Raw genomic sequence first — 16631 nt, forward strand, 5'->3', positions numbered from 1 at the left:
GCAATCACGACCCTGTGTATGAGTGTTATAGGGAGAGGCCAAAATATTTAAACCAACTGTCCATATTCTTCCTGCACCAAGAAGTTCAAGGAAAGAAATAAAAAATAACCTAACTTCTTTGGTTATATGTTTTCTATTCAACTTTGGATATGATCTTAAAAATGAAGTCAAAATTGAATACTACTTTACATCAAACTATGACAAATCTGGATTTCAGTAGCAGAAGCTATTTCTGTTGTTCCCATGAGCACCAAGTCTTGTTATTAAGGCAGCAAAAAACTGATGGTGGTATTGAACAGAGGACATAACAAATAAAAACATGTGAAAAAAATATAAATAGTCATTTAGAAAGTAGCACAAGTGTCCACCACTCAAGTCTCAATCACAGACCAAAAATATAAAATAAGAATAAAACACTCGTGTCTAAATCAATTGTTCAATTACCAGAGAATTAAAAGTTGAAAAGAAAACAATTCTGTTTGTCAAAATGAAATCTGTAGCTTTCTAGATACTAGAGGCGTGTAACAAATCCAGAAGACAGCTTACCCAGTGCAGATTCATATGACAGAGTAATGTGGCCATAAGCTCCAATCTTGGTTGTAAGGTCTCAAGGCAGATTCATATAACATCCTGGAAGTTACAAGATTATCTTTTATACATTGAATGCAAAGTTTGCTTCCAATTAAATGCATGGCCTATAGAGAAAACCCCAGGTGCGGTAAAGCAATAGAGCTGCAATAAACACCAAAAAAAATTCAGAAATATTTTGGTGAGAAAACCACAGATGATAAGATAACGAAGGTAAGTATACACCAAAAAAATCTCAGTTGAACTACAACGTGGTGTTATTATTGATGTGAGCAATTCATAGGGGTAAAAATCTAGCTGAAAAGGAAATGACCGTTTATACAACCTCTAGTAAGAGGAGCTGCAGCTTTTTTAGGAACAAAACAATCCACATTTACTGCCAGTCTGCCACCATCCTTACCTACTGATTTAAGAGAAATCTCAACCAGCAATATGAGAAAAGCTTAACGATTTCCTCATCAAGATGCTGCATCAGCTATTAACTTGTGCCATCCTCAGAGCCCATGAGGGAGGGAAAAATTTGAATGCATTGATATTATGCCATTAGCCACATGCTCTTAGCTTCTGAAATGAACATGTAATCCTGTCAAAATATCTTTTGAACTTCAAAGATGGATAGCAGCTCAGGTCTACTCCTACAAAGGATTCACTTTAAAATGTCTAATGTATGCTGGAAGCCTTAGTATAGCCACAACTGTGCTAGATCAGGTATGCCAATGTTACAGTGCTTATACCTAACTTTAAAAATGAAACACTTTTTTTCTTACTGGTGCAGAGCAGCAGTGGTTCCCAAAAGGCTCTTATAAAATGAAATGCAGGAGAGTCAGCAACACAGATTTTCTGCCTATGTATGGGGCAGGACACTAGTTCAATTCCTTCCCGACAACTCTTTGCACCAGGCTATAGAGAAGATGCACCTTTTCCTAGTTAGTTGGAACAACAGAAACAATGGAACTCAAGTCAGGTTCCACCAGCACAGCTCTATGACCAAGATCAGAGGTAAGTCTGAGGTCATGGAACAAATCCCAAAGCCAATCCCCAAAACCTGACAAGTAATGATAGAAGACCTGATTACATCCCCCAAGTGCTAATTAGACCAATACCAGACATCCCAGGGCAGAGACTACTACTACTGCCATCCACATTCAGTTTCACAAAGCCAACAAGAAGGTAAGGCCACACAATAGATTGGTGGAAAGGATATCTACCTTCAATTTTTGAGTGAGCCTGGTTTCTAAGTTTGAGGAATGAGAGTTACCAACATTTTGAGGCCAAGACCAACTGTTTAACCACTTGGGACAAATCCAATGCAAGGAAAATATACCAGTGCAAGTAAATTAATATAACCTCACACTTTCATCCAGAGTAATTAAATGTGGCACCCTTGATCTGGTTGAAAACAATATTGCAGGGATTCTAGAAGGCATTCACGGCATTCCAAAACCCGTTAGTTTTTAAGGATAATTCAAAGTGCACATCTAGAAAGTTCGCGTTTCAAATCTTAAACAATAATGGGCTGCACATATTTGAGAAGGATCAACTTTCAAGTGCATTTCTTTATAAGGCAGGTTCACAAGCCTCTGAAGAAACATGCAATCTTCTTCTCTGCATCCAATGTTCTTTCTGGTCACTCTTCTCTTTATCCCTGAATCCATCATAACTTATTTCAAGCACATTATAAGTATCTATCCTCATCTTAATCAAGTCTATCCAATGCCTCTGACCATATATCTACCATTCTTCCAAACATGTATCAACCATAACTTTGAGAAATAAAGGAAGGCTACTCGAATCTTTTACAAAACTTGCTTTTCGAGCCATTTGAAACTACAGTTCTAGTACTGAATTCCTCATTTTTCCATTTTTCATTGTAAAAGCTGCTTGCTCCTGATAGTTTGCTCCTGCACCAAAAGAGAATGTACTAACTCGTTGGGTTGCATTCAACTCACAACTCTCCTAAAGACCTAAACCATACCAAATACCAATGTAAGAGACTTTCCACATAGAAGACTTGCTTTTGTCCTTAGGACATGAACCTAGCTTATCATACCATAAACCTCACACATTTGGTAGAACATTGTCAAAAAGCTCGAGTGCAAGAATACTCGCAGTTTTAACTTCTCAAAACACTGCTATATGTACCTTGCCCATTCATGATGAATGCCATATTAAAGAAATGAAAAACAACTGTTGTCCTTTGTCACAATCATAAACTGTAAGAAATATTAAATTAATAACAAGTGTGCTATGAATCAGCTACATGTCTGCCGCACAGCTAAAGAAACTAGTATCAAAATGGATTACATCAAAAACACAAATCTTCTTGCAAGATTCATACTTCAAATTCAACTAGAAAGTCAGAGGTTACTGTTGACAAACTTTGGTTTATTAGCTGTTTCAATACTGTTAGGCATCAAAATCCTAGAAACTACCTTGTGCGTCTAAACTACAATCCCTATAGTGAGCATTTGAGAGCAGAGGTAAATCTCCAGGAAACTTATGTTAAATTCCAAACCATAATGGATGAAGGAAACTTTTATCTGCCTGAAGTCTAATTTGATAGAAGAAACTTAAAACTATTAAGAAGCTGCATTTATTATTAATCGATAATCTAATAATACTAGATTATTAGTTCAACAAACCGAAATGTGCAAAACTTACCTAAATTCTGTAACAGTCCAATAAGAGCAAAAGAAAATGAAGGAATGTTACCTCATATAATTTGAGCACTAGCGCACATTTCTTTCTGATTTGGAAGGGAAGTAAGAACATGATTAGTAGAACAGTTCAGAAATGGTTGTCAACAAACCCATTATTAGAATGAATTAAACATCTTTACTTCAAGCACTAGGATTGCTATTCCTATCTACTCAAAAGGAGATACCAACGATTAAATGAACTAATGTAACCCTTAAAATAATTGCACAAATTAGGAGGTAAGGTCGTTGAGTTTCAAGTGAAGACAATAATGCAGTGAGAAGTAAAAATACAAACTGCAAGGAATTCAAAACCACAGGAGCTAATGTAGTGAATTCGAAGTTTCAAATTTTTTAATCTCTGAACTATGAGTCTAGCATAACTACATGTCAAATTATTTGCCCCCAAAAAAAATAAAAAAGAGTCAAGTTATATATCCTATTGGATATACCAAAGTAGAAGCAACTTCTTTTTTATTTTCTTTTTGTATCAACCTAAGTAGAAGCAGTTCTTCATGCCCAACCTGTCAAAAGCAGATAATTTCATGTGGCTAAGAAAAGAATTCGAGTGCAGAACACCGGAAAGAAAAAAACAGAAACTACAGCTATTTCAATATCATAGAAAACAGTACCAAATCCACCAATATTGAAACCCAATCACACATGAGTTTCCCCATATCTGAAACCTCCTAATCGTAAAGCTGCTGGTGTAACATCTATGAAGCAGAATATCACTGCTTCAATGTGGAAAGGACAATACTCATGACTCTTCTGATAACAGGTGTTGGTCTGCCCTTTAAAACATCCCTCATTGCCTTTGCATTAGGCACGAACCCCTTATCCCTCAATACCGCCACAAACTCTTTTCCCTCCTCCTCAGCTGCCTTGCCCCCCTGCTTTGCAAAGCCCTCTATCACTGCAGTGTAGGTAGCATCATTGGGCCGCTTTCCCTTGTCCATCATCTCTAGCAAGCACTTCTTGGCATCTCCAAAAAAGTTGGGGTCAGAAGTAAGTCCCTTGATTAAAACAGTGTAAGTGTAGGAGTTGGGGGCCACCCCAGCAGCGAACATGCCCCAGTACGCCTCCAGGGCACCCTTGGTCTTGCCAAACTTTAAGTAGGCTTCAATAACGGAGGTGTGGAGTAGGACCATGGGCTCCATGCCCGTCTGAAGAATGGTGCTAAAAATCTCTATGCTCTCGTCTACATTTCCATCCTCTTTCAAAGCCTTCTGCATCTTCCTCGACCGTTTGTTGACACCACCTGGGCAGGTGCGCAACTTGCGGAAGAATGTTTGCACATCCTCATCCACGATGTTGTTGACAAGATCAGAATACATCTTGATTACCTGCATTGCGTCTGTGAGGTGACCTTCTTTGAATTGATAAGCATTGGAGCCGGGGCTTAACCAACCCTTAGCTTCTATCTGCTCAAGGAACTCCTTGGCCTTGTCCACCGGTTCTCTGTAGGCAACGAGGTCCAACACAATCATGTAGGTTGCAGAAAGGGGTTTCATCCCCTTATCCAACATTTCCAAAAAGAATTTCTTAGCATATCCAACAAAATTGAAACCCGAAGAGTCTCTTCCAAATGCGGTGATGAGTACAGTGTAAGTGTAGGCGGTGGGAGTGACACCAGTGGATAACATGTGGTGGTAGACCTTGAGAGCAGCCTTGGTCTTGCCAGCATGGGCGTACACCAAAATCACGAATGTGAATACGGCCACTTCCGGCAGTGTGGCCGGCTCAGTGACAGGCTTAAAGAGCTCTCTGGCTTCGTGAACCATGCCGTGATTTGCCATGGAATTGAACATGATAATCGCATTTCGATTGAGGGAATCGTAGTCCCGAATCATGCCGAATAGTTCTTTCACTTCTCTATCCACACAGTCTTTGGTCGCATCCTCGAAAACCTTCATTACATGTCTCTTGAGATCATCAGCCATTGATTTTAGCAGAGCTTAAATTTGACACCACAAAAACCACAACTTGATGCTAAGAGATCCTAATAAGTGAAGTGAAGTTAGGGTTTCTACTTAAGAACAAACAGTACACCACCATAGAATCCAAAAATATCAAACTTGATTGATATCAGTGAAATGGAGTTAGGTTTTCAGTTTGAAACGAATTTAAGTTAACTAGTTAGCTACGGTGTGAGATTTAGATGTAATACCCGAAAAATTCAAATTAACGTCCGATGTCATTTTGGAAATGATTTCGTAGGCGTGGGCACGAATACGAAGCTTGAAGGAGTTGTGGAATTAGTTCGAACGATTTTATTTCGAAAACGAACGTTATTTAGGGGGTCTTAAAAAGTGACTTCTTATACGTACAGAATTTGGGAAAACTTTCTTCATGAAAGTTGTAGAGCTCGTCGATACGATCTCGTGCGTATGTTGAACGCAATATTCGGAGTTTGTATGAATAAGTTATGAATATTTGAAAATCGGGATTTTTTTTCTATAAATATGGAGAATTTCTGGAATTTTTCTTAAATCCCAAAATTTCCTATTCTTTCTATTTTCTCCCCCGGTTTTCTCTCTTCTCTCTCCTCTCCCCCGACCTTTTTCTCTTCTTTCTGGGCGTTCTTCCTCTGCCAGCAGCGCCACCGTCCGGCCACCTCAAGCCGCTCTCGAGGTGTCCACGGCTTCGCCTCGACGTCGTCTAGCTACTGGACGTGACCACTTTCCCCGGAACGGCCTCAAATCCGGCAAACCGGAGCTGCAAGGTTTGAGCCAAAAACAGTCAACGCCGGTTTTCTCCTAATTCCGGCCACCAAAACTCACGATCCTTAGCTCCCTGAACTCACCTCAACATGCTGATCATCATCCTAGAAGGATCGCACCTGGAGTGACCGGATTCACGTTCGTCGGAGCTCGGCCGGCTTTAATTCGAAAACCACCTTCGAATCTGATTTTCTCGAGTTATAGACCACCTTTTCTTGTGATTCTTGGCCTGGTGAGTTCACCTTGAGATTATTAACAACTCTCAAGAAGGGATCGAGGCCTGAGGTTGAAGTTTTTACGTCGGAATTCAAGCTCGCCGGATTCTGGAAAATTTCCGACCACGAAGACTTTCGATCAAGATATCGCGAGCTGTAGTGCATCGTTTTGATTGATTCTTTTTCCAGTAGGTTCCCCTTGATGTTGTTAACAACTCTCTAGAAGGCATCGAGGCCTGAAATTGAATCTTTGACGTCGAAATCGAGCCTTGCCGGATTCTGCAAAATTCTGGAATTTTTCCGACCACCGAAGCTTTCGATCGGTATATCTCGAGCTACAGACCATATTTTTCTGTGATTCTTGAACCAGTGAGTTCTTCTTGAGTTTCTTAACAACTCTTCAGAAGGAATCGAAGCCTTAAATTGACGTTTTTACGTCGAATTGGAGCTCGCCGTTTTCTGCAGTTTCTCGCCGGTTTCTGGAAAAATTCCGGCCACCTTCATACTGTTCAAGGTAATTTTCGACCCCTTCCGGTCATTTTCAGACTTCGTGCTAGTTATGAAAGTTGTTAAGCATGATGAGAGGAAGAAGAGCAGCCCGGCCCCGACACCATTGGTGGTGGTCGGCGGCGGCTCTGCCACTAACTCCGGCGGCCCTTTCCGGCCACCTCCGGGGATCAAAAATATGGTTTCTGTACATTTTCAGATTTTATATTTCAATACGATCATTTCGATATATTATACGCAATTTTTGGATATCGTATGATTAAGTTATGAATTTTTAAGTTTAGATCGATTTCGATCGTTAGATTTGTGATCTGTGAAGTTAGGACCGTCAGATGGACTTGTAGTTTTGATATGATGATCTTATGACTGTCCCAGTGGCTTTGTGTGGTCATGGGCGAAGATCCGACCGTTGGATCTTCGTATAAATGCAAAACAGTGATTAGGAAGGCGATCCGTGAGGATCCGACCGTTGGATCATCATTTAATTTCAATCCGACCGTTGGATTGTCGTTTGATTATGTTTTTGAGTTATTGGCTAAGTTAAGGTCATGTTTGATTAGGTGATTGACGGTTTGAGTTGGCGGACGATTGTGAATCGTATTTTGAGCTGTTAAGAAGACGCAGCGGGATTAGAGGTGAGTAAACCTCACGTGGTTCATATTACGAACCGAATAAATTTAATTACCTTATTTTGTCGTAATTGCGTGAAAATATTGATGAAATAAATATTTGTTTTAAAATCATATGGACTTGATCAACTACGGTCCATGGGTAAGTAAAATGATTTTTACTATACAAATGAATTTCTCGGTTTTATTGCATGTGAACTATAGTTGGTATTAGTGATTATCCCTGAGCGGATAATTACGTATATATATATTTACGTGATTATATGTGAATGGTGTGACATTGAAGAGTGTGGAATTGGGAAGATTAAATTATTATGAATTGACATGTGACTTACCATATTTATATGTGATGAACATGATTGATGAGTTCTTGTTAATATTCATGATTTACATTGGAGGATGTATAGAGTTAGAGAATGTAGGGTTCTGAGGATGAGGTGTCCGAAGTTCGACGGTTAAGGATAACCGGAGTGTTTGTGTACTGAGGACGGGGATGTCCAAGGTGCGACGGTTTATTATTAACCGAAGTTGTGTGCTGAGGACGGGGATGTCCAAAGCGCGACGGTTTATTATTAACCGAAGTATATGGTGCTGAGGACGGGGATGTCCAAAGCGCGACGGTTATAGTGTTAACCGAAGTATTTTTGCCGTTGCTTGACCCTAGGCCAAGGTGTCAGAGGTAACGAGGCAGTTAGAGCTCTAACGTGTTATGGGATGGGATCAAAGTGGTGATAGTGTTGTGTGATAGGACCAAAGTGGTGATATTGAATTGGTTGACGTTTGCGTCGTGGATGTTGAGATTGTTGGTTGTGTTGTTGAGTTATAAGAATTGTAATTTAAAATCAACAGTTCTTTCTTGTTTACTCATACTGGCTGTAAAAAGCTTACCGGGTTTTGTGTTGTTGCAACTCCCGGTACACTATTCAAATTGTGTAGCGGGTAATCCTACAGGTCAGGAGAACCAGGACGGTGATCGGGCTGCTTAGAGTAGTGTTATGTGAATTACAACATTATATTGTGAGGTTTGTTATGCTCATTTAGAGCTTTACGATTTTACTTTGTAAGAGTGAATTGTAATAATTAACTCGAGGTTTTTCGAGTTTTGTGTTGAGTGGCGAGTGGTGTGTTTGTTTCTGAGAAAAAAAAAAAAATTCAGAACGTTATTTGTATTAATTGTTTATTCATGTTTCGGATTTGAATTTATTATTCAAAATTCGGGGCGTGACAGTTTGGTATCAGAGCGTAAGGTGCATATTTGGTGATGTGTCAATACTTTCCGAGTGATGGCCCGTCTGCAGCGGATCCCCATCGTGTGCTCTTCGGTATTGGCTAAGTCATTGGGTATGCGTGAGTGTTGGGAGTTGTTTAGGCCGCTAGGTCGTTTTAGGAACGTGAATACCTTCCCTGTAGTATTGACTTGGCTAATATGGACTTGTATTTGACTCATGCCATGTTTTAAGTGCTATACGTGTATTAGCCAAGCATACTATACTTCTTAGGTGATGGATATTCGAAAGGGGTAGTACATTGAACCTTAAAGTTGTTTTGGAAGTTCGTATTAGAATGAGTTCAGTTGCCGCGAGTTATAATCTTTAAGGAATGGAAACCTTCGGATTTAACTCTGTTGAGTCAGTGAGAATTGTTTTATGGAAATGAGGTTCTTTTGATTGTTGAAGTGTTTGGTTGAAGGCATGGTGTGGACCTATGCACGTACCTAGTGTGGATACGAGTATTAATGGATAGAAAGTTTGCCTTCTTAAGTTGGACGTACATATGTTTTTGGATGAGATGTACATGTCAAATAATAGATATCTTGTTTTGTAACGAGATGTCTTAGTGGGGTTTTGGTAATTGGCATGGGTGATGTGTTTAAAGTGGCTTTGAGGTAACTATACTAATCTTGTGTGAGATTGAGTTATTAGTATAAATTGAGAATATATGAGCAGTTGGAATGAGAATTGATCTCACTAACTCAAGATGATAGGAGTGTGAGAGATTATGGGGTAGAATTCTCAAGACTATATTGATTTTTGAGTGTAGTGATGTAATTTGGGAGATACTTAGGTTACCTATAAGGAGGGTAGTAGAGTTTATTATCGATGTGAGGAAAAGTATGGTACCTGTAGCAATAGCATCTATGGTGTGTGCTGGAGATTCTAAGAAAAGAAAAGTTGTATGCAAAGCTTGGGAAGTGTTTAGCTTTATTATTCCTTGATTTTAGCTAGACCTTTGTGTGACTTGATTTACAGTTGCGTTTTGAGAGTGATTATTGGGGATATATCTCTATGATAGATTTTGTGTATGGTTTGACATATGGAAAAATTTATACGACCTTGTGATAGGGTTGATTGTGAAGAGACATTGTGTCGACATATGAGCTGAGGTGATAATGTTGTTTTGCAACCCTAGGGGTGCTAGTGTTGTATTATCAATGCATTGGAACAGATGTTGTGAGAATAGGATTTTGAACGGGGGTATAGTTAGGGTGAGATATTAGGTGCTTTACCAGTATTGATTGGTGAATCAAGATATGTCTTACGTAAGGTTGGAGACTAATCTAGAAAACTTCAAGGAATTACTAGAAGTACGAGTGCAGCAGAGCTGGCTAATTTTTAAAGAGCAATGGGTGACCAAGGTTCGATTCTTGGTGGCGTTGTTGGTTGTTTTTAAAGAAAAGACTACCACATACATTCAGTCTTATTACAAGTCAAAAGCAAAATAAAGTTATTGTACAACGAAAGTTAAAATGCAGAAAAAGAAATACAATAACTAAAAGATGAATTGTTTTTACTTCTTCCCCTTTGATTGGGAAAGCTCAGCAATCTCCTCCCTGAGTTTGGTGACTTGATCATCGACCTCTTCACTGTCCTGCGAGTCACTACTGGTTGAGTCAAGATCTTCCCAAGGAACATGAGGAGCGGTGCGCGGACGAGTGGCAGCCCTTTTGCTGGTTTCAGCCGCAGGAGGAGGGTCCTTGTGGAGTGACGCAACAACTTCCTTGCAAGGAAACCCAGGAGGATGACACTGCATGTTATTGACCTCCTGAGCAAGCTTGTTCATTGCGGTGTGGCAACGGATCAAAGAGAGGTTCATGTCAGTGATGTAATCGATCATACATGTGACTCGCCAATCCGTCACCATAATACCATCACGGAGGGAGGAACGCAGTGCATCAATTGAGTCTGACAAGCTTTCCAGGGTGGCCACAGGCCGAGGAGCACGAGCAGCTAGGGAGGAAGAGGACTCGCTGGGATATAGTCTGGGAGAACGACGAGGCAGAGGAGGGGGACTGCGGCTACGCTCACGTATAGGACGATGGTCTCCAGGACGAGTGAGGCCAGCGCAAGCGGCCGCTTGACGACCCTCTTCTTCTAAAGAGAGAACACAGCGTTGATTGACGCTCATGCGAGCGGTAATCTTGGTTCGAACCATGATGAAGGAGAAGGAATTTGAAACTGCACGCTTAGACAAAACCGAGTAAAATCTGGAGGAGATAAAAGGAGGTTTATATAGAGCACAAGATAGGGTTGAGAAAATGTGAGAATGGAAGAAGAGATTTGAGTTATCGGATGGAAGAAGAGAATTGAGAGAGGATGGCTAAAACTCTGGGGAAATTTTCTTTTCTTTGGTGTGAATAGTCTCATTCCCCGAATGCACCTATTTATAGAACAAGGTGAGCAGATCTCCACCGTTGGATGGACGATCTCAGAGATTCAAACTACGCGTTGGATTAAAGTCGCCCAAAAACACGGAAAAGTTGTGGGCGCGTGGAGAGCGTGTAGGGGGACCGAGCGAATCTCGAGACGCTGTGGCAGACAGCTTTCGCCGAAAGGGATCTGCTTTCCGTAAATCACGAAAGCGACGTGTCGTGGCACGTGGAATGTACCGACAGTTTGTTTTTATTCTATCGCTTATGATAGAATAAATAAAAGGAGTTGCATGGAGAATAACGAGTGCAGCTGGTGCTCTAGTGGTTGAAGAGCAAAGCTCTTGTACAAGAGGTCAGAGGTTCGAACCTTGCCTCTCCCGTTATTTTATTTATGTCGCTTATGACATAATAAATATAACACGTGAGCATATATTAATGAAGGCAGCTCTTGCTTCAGTGGTTGGGAGCAAAACCTTCGTGTTCGAGGTCGGGAGTTCGAACCTTACCTCTTACAAATATTTTTGGATCTCGTATATGCTTGATATACGGACGTATATACGGTATGTACGGCATACATACGTATATACGGTCTGTACGGTATGCATACGTATATACGGTCTGTACGGTATACATACTTATATACGGTATGTACAATTTCATACCGTAGCCGAGCTGGAAGTTGGTAGGCCCAAATAGTAAGCCCAAATAGTAAGCCCAATTGTTCGGCCCGATTGGTAAGCCCAAATGTTAAGCCCAATTGTTCGGCCCGAATGGTAGGCCCAAATGTTAAACCCAAATTGGTTCGGGCCGGTTCGAAATGTGGATGGTTCGGTTTCTTCGGCCCAATTGGCCAGCCCTAATGCTTAGCCCAAGGATTGAGCAAGCCCAAGTCATCATCACTGGGTAACATATTTTATTGGCATGCTTTTGGGGACGAATTGTTTTGAGTGATGCATCTCTATTGTTGTGTAGAATGGTGCATGCTTGAGTTTTACTATAGAGACTTACCGTGATGCTAATTGAGTAGCGAAACACTTTGTGGGAGTGTTTACTGTGCTTGTATGCCAGTACAAAGTGTTGATCTATGTGAGGATCTATGAGATGATCCATGTGACGATTTTGTGTATGTGATGTGGAGTGTTGTTGAGCAGTTGTTGTGTGAGTTTACGTTTGTGATGAAAGGATTTAGTGGCCATAGGAATGTATTTTTATACAAAGAGCTGAGGCTCTGTAGATTACTACAGATTTGGAAAAGATGGAGATTCTATGGTTAGGTCAACCTTAATCGAGAGGAATTGACTTGCGCTTAAATTTCGGGACGAAATTTCTTTAAGGAGGGTAGATTGTAATACCCGAAAAATTCAAATTAACGTCCGATGTCATTTTGGAAATGATTTCGTAGGCGTGGGCACGAATACGAAGCTTGAAGGAGTTGTGGAATTAGTTCGAACGATTTTATTTCGAAAACGAACGTTATTTAGGGGGTCTTAAAAAGTGACTTCTTATACGTACAGAATTTGGGAAAACTTTCTTCATGAAAGTTGTAGAGCTCGTCGATACGATCTCGTGCGTATGTTGAACGCAATATTCGGAGTTTGTATGAATAAGTTATGAATATTTGAAAATCGGGATTTTTTTTCTATAAATATGGAGAATTTCTGGAATTTTTCTTAAATCCCAAAATTTCCTATTCTTTCTATTTTCTCCCCCGGTTTTCTCTCTTCTCTCTCCTCTCCCCCGACCTTTTTCTCTTCTTTCTGGGCGTTCTTCCTCTGCCAGCAGCGCCACCGTCCGGCCACCTCAAGCCGCTCTCGAGGTGTCCACGGCTTCGCCTCGACGTCGTCTAGCTACTGGACGTGACCACTTTCCCCGGAACGGCCTCAAATCCGGCAAACCGGAGCTGCAAGGTTTGAGCCAAAAACAGTCAACGCCGGTTTTCTCCTAATTCCGGCCACCAAAACTCACGATCCTTAGCTCCCTGAACTCACCTCAACATGCTGATCATCATCCTAGAAGGATCGCACCTGGAGTGACCGGATTCACGTTCGTCGGAGCTCGGCCGGCTTTAATTCGAAAACCACCTTCGAATCTGATTTTCTCGAGTTATAGACCACCTTTTCTTGTGATTCTTGGCCTGGTGAGTTCACCTTGAGATTATTAACAACTCTCAAGAAGGGATCGAGGCCTGAGGTTGAAGTTTTTACGTCGGAATTCAAGCTCGCCGGATTCTGGAAAATTTCCGACCACGAAGACTTTCGATCAAGATATCGCGAGCTGTAGTGCATCGTTTTGATTGATTCTTTTTCCAGTAGGTTCCCCTTGATGTTGTTAACAACTCTCTAGAAGGCATCGAGGCCTGAAATTGAATCTTTGACGTCGAAATCGAGCCTTGCCGGATTCTGCAAAATTCTGGAATTTTTCCGACCACCGAAGCTTTCGATCGGTATATCTCGAGCTACAGACCATATTTTTCTGTGATTCTTGAACCAGTGAGTTCTTCTTGAGTTTCTTAACAACTCTTCAGAAGGAATCGAAGCCTTAAATTGACGTTTTTACGTCGAATTGGAGCTCGCCGTTTTCTGCAGTTTCTCGCCGGTTTCTGGAAAAATTCCGGCCACCTTCATACTGTTCAAGGTAATTTTCGACCCCTTCCGGTCATTTTCAGACTTCGTGCTAGTTATGAAAGTTGTTAAGCATGATGAGAGGAAGAAGAGCAGCCCGGCCCCGACACCATTGGTGGTGGTCGGCGGCGGCTCTGCCACTAACTCCGGCGGCCCTTTCCGGCCACCTCCGGGGATCAAAAATATGGTTTCTGTACATTTTCAGATTTTATATTTCAATACGATCATTTCGATATATTATACGCAATTTTTGGATATCGTATGATTAAGTTATGAATTTTTAAGTTTAGATCGATTTCGATCGTTAGATTTGTGATCTGTGAAGTTAGGACCGTCAGATGGACTTGTAGTTTTGATATGATGATCTTATGACTGTCCCAGTGGCTTTGTGTGGTCATGGGCGAAGATCCGACCGTTGGATCTTCGTATAAATGCAAAACAGTGATTAGGAAGGCGATCCGTGAGGATCCGACCGTTGGATCATCATTTAATTTCAATCCGACCGTTGGATTGTCGTTTGATTATGTTTTTGAGTTATTGGCTAAGTTAAGGTCATGTTTGATTAGGTGATTGACGGTTTGAGTTGGCGGACGATTGTGAATCGTATTTTGAGCTGTTAAGAAGACGCAGCGGGATTAGAGGTGAGTAAACCTCACGTGGTTCATATTACGAACCGAATAAATTTAATTACCTTATTTTGTCGTAATTGCGTGAAAATATTGATGAAATAAATATTTGTTTTAAAATCATATGGACTTGATCAACTACGGTCCATGGGTAAGTAAAATGATTTTTACTATACAAATGAATTTCTCGGTTTTATTGCATGTGAACTATAGTTGGTATTAGTGATTATCCCTGAGCGGATAATTACGTATATATATATTTACGTGATTATATGTGAATGGTGTGACATTGAAGAGTGTGGAATTGGGAAGATTAAATTATTATGAATTGACATGTGACTTACCATATTTATATGTGATGAACATGATTGATGAGTTCTTGTTAATATTCATGATTTACATTGGAGGATGTATAGAGTTAGAGAATGTAGGGTTCTGAGGATGAGGTGTCCGAAGTTCGACGGTTAAGGATAACCGGAGTGTTTGTGTACTGAGGACGGGGATGTCCAAGGTGCGACGGTTTATTATTAACCGAAGTTGTGTGCTGAGGACGGGGATGTCCAAAGCGCGACGGTTTATTATTAACCGAAGTATATGGTGCTGAGGACGGGGATGTCCAAAGCGCGACGGTTATAGTGTTAACCGAAGTATTTTTGCCGTTGCTTGACCCTAGGCCAAGGTGTCAGAGGTAACGAGGCAGTTAGAGCTCTAACGTGTTATGGGATGGGATCAAAGTGGTGATAGTGTTGTGTGATAGGACCAAAGTGGTGATATTGAATTGGTTGACGTTTGCGTCGTGGATGTTGAGATTGTTGGTTGTGTTGTTGAGTTATAAGAATTGTAATTTAAAATCAACAGTTCTTTCTTGTTTACTCATACTGGCTGTAAAAAGCTTACCGGGTTTTGTGTTGTTGCAACTCCCGGTACACTATTCAAATTGTGTAGCGGGTAATCCTACAGGTCAGGAGAACCAGGACGGTGATCGGGCTGCTTAGAGTAGTGTTATGTGAATTACAACATTATATTGTGAGGTTTGTTATGCTCATTTAGAGCTTTACGATTTTACTTTGTAAGAGTGAATTGTAATAATTAACTCGAGGTTTTTCGAGTTTTGTGTTGAGTGGCGAGTGGTGTGTTTGTTTCTGAGAAAAAAAAAAAAATTCAGAACGTTATTTGTATTAATTGTTTATTCATGTTTCGGATTTGAATTTATTATTCAAAATTCGGGGCGTGACATTAGATCAATAAGCAGGGCTTGGTTTCGCAAAACGAAGACGATGAAGATAAGGAAAGAAGCTGACTCACCTTTTTCAGTGATGATTTGCGACGATTGCTCTGCGGCTCTGCCGGAAACTTTTGAGGAGGAGAGGAGGGGAGAGGAGAGGAGAGAATGGGAGTTCAAATTACAAAATAGAAGACTCGCACCGTATTGTATACCCGCTCACACTTTATCTTATCCCACTATCACTTTTATTTATTTTTTTATTTATTTTTTTATTATCAGGAGTGAGTTTACATATCGGTGAGTTATGATCTGTTGGTAAGTTGTAATTTCAATATTATAAAGGTCATGGGTTTTCTTTAAAAAATTTATAAAATAAAAAAATAAAAAAAATTCCACCTCAGTTATGTACTTATATTAGCGAGTTAGTAACACACTCATCCGGTTAGCATTTGGATCAAGGTCCACGACTGTATCTCAACAAAGCCAGACTAATACCTCAACGCAAATGCACAAACTCAAATGCCCCTCAAAACCTATCGGCCACAAATTGATGGTAGGAGTTGGGACTCGAACATTAGACATAGGCTGCTCGACTAACTTTATCACACCAGGTGATTCCACTATAACATTTTTACATTTCTTTCTAATTTTTTTTTAATACCTTTAGTGCAAAAAAACAAAATTGGTCAATTTCTGACAAAATGGACAAGATTTAAGAAGTTTTCCTTCGAATATTCGACGTATATTTTCATGTAGAATTAACATGGTCGATCACAACATGGGCCTTTTTGCATCTTGCCCTTGGCAAATAAGCTATGAGAAAATGAGCTGTCTGTGATTCCCCTATCCTTCAAATAACATTGTGCAAGAGGTATATGAATACCACTACTAGAATGTCCTGACAAGAAATCAGAAACTTCTCAGCTGAATTACCACTAGAGGTATATGAATACCATGTTTTCGGCAGTAGCTTCTAACAGAAGACTGCTGCAGAAAATATCTAATAAAGTAAGCTGAATTACACATTTGTCATCTATACGCAATTATCATTCATAGTGGCCTAACTAGAAAAAGCACAATATTGGTGCATATGACGTGTACAATCATATATCTCATAGGCTACAATCTACTATTGATTTCCACACCAGAACA

The 16631-nt window shown here is 40.4% G+C and overlaps 1 protein-coding gene and 1 long non-coding RNA gene across 2 annotated transcripts; one reads left to right on the plus strand and one right to left on the minus strand.

Annotated features, from left to right (window-relative positions):
• Positions 1-3624: 3624 nt before the first annotated feature.
• On the minus strand, positions 3625-15652 carry LOC133706853 (putative pentatricopeptide repeat-containing protein At1g12700, mitochondrial). The gene is made up of 2 exons (XM_062132406.1): positions 15560-15652; positions 3625-5194 (listed from the first exon to the last, which is right to left on the minus strand). The coding sequence occupies exon 2, from the start codon at positions 5135-5137 to the stop codon at positions 4016-4018; it is 1122 nt and encodes a 373-aa protein (XP_061988390.1). The 5' UTR covers positions 5138-5194; positions 15560-15652; the 3' UTR covers positions 3625-4015.
• Positions 5454-15374, plus strand: LOC133707200 (uncharacterized). The gene is made up of 5 exons (XR_009844988.1): positions 5454-6736; positions 7290-7364; positions 8295-13641; positions 14195-14269; positions 15200-15374. It is a non-coding gene; the product is annotated as an uncharacterized LOC133707200 (long non-coding RNA).
• Positions 15653-16631: the final 979 nt, after the last annotated feature.

The sequence above is a fragment of the Rosa rugosa genome, chromosome 4 (genome assembly GCF_958449725.1).
Source record: "Rosa rugosa chromosome 4, drRosRugo1.1, whole genome shotgun sequence".
Classification (NCBI taxonomy): Eukaryota; Viridiplantae; Streptophyta; class Magnoliopsida; order Rosales; family Rosaceae; genus Rosa; species Rosa rugosa.

What these genes read in the sequence shown, in the direction of transcription:
- LOC133706853 (XM_062132406.1), bottom strand. Translation starts at nt 5,137, where the DNA reads ATGATTCGGGACTACGATTCCCTCAATCGAAATGCGATTATCATGTTC.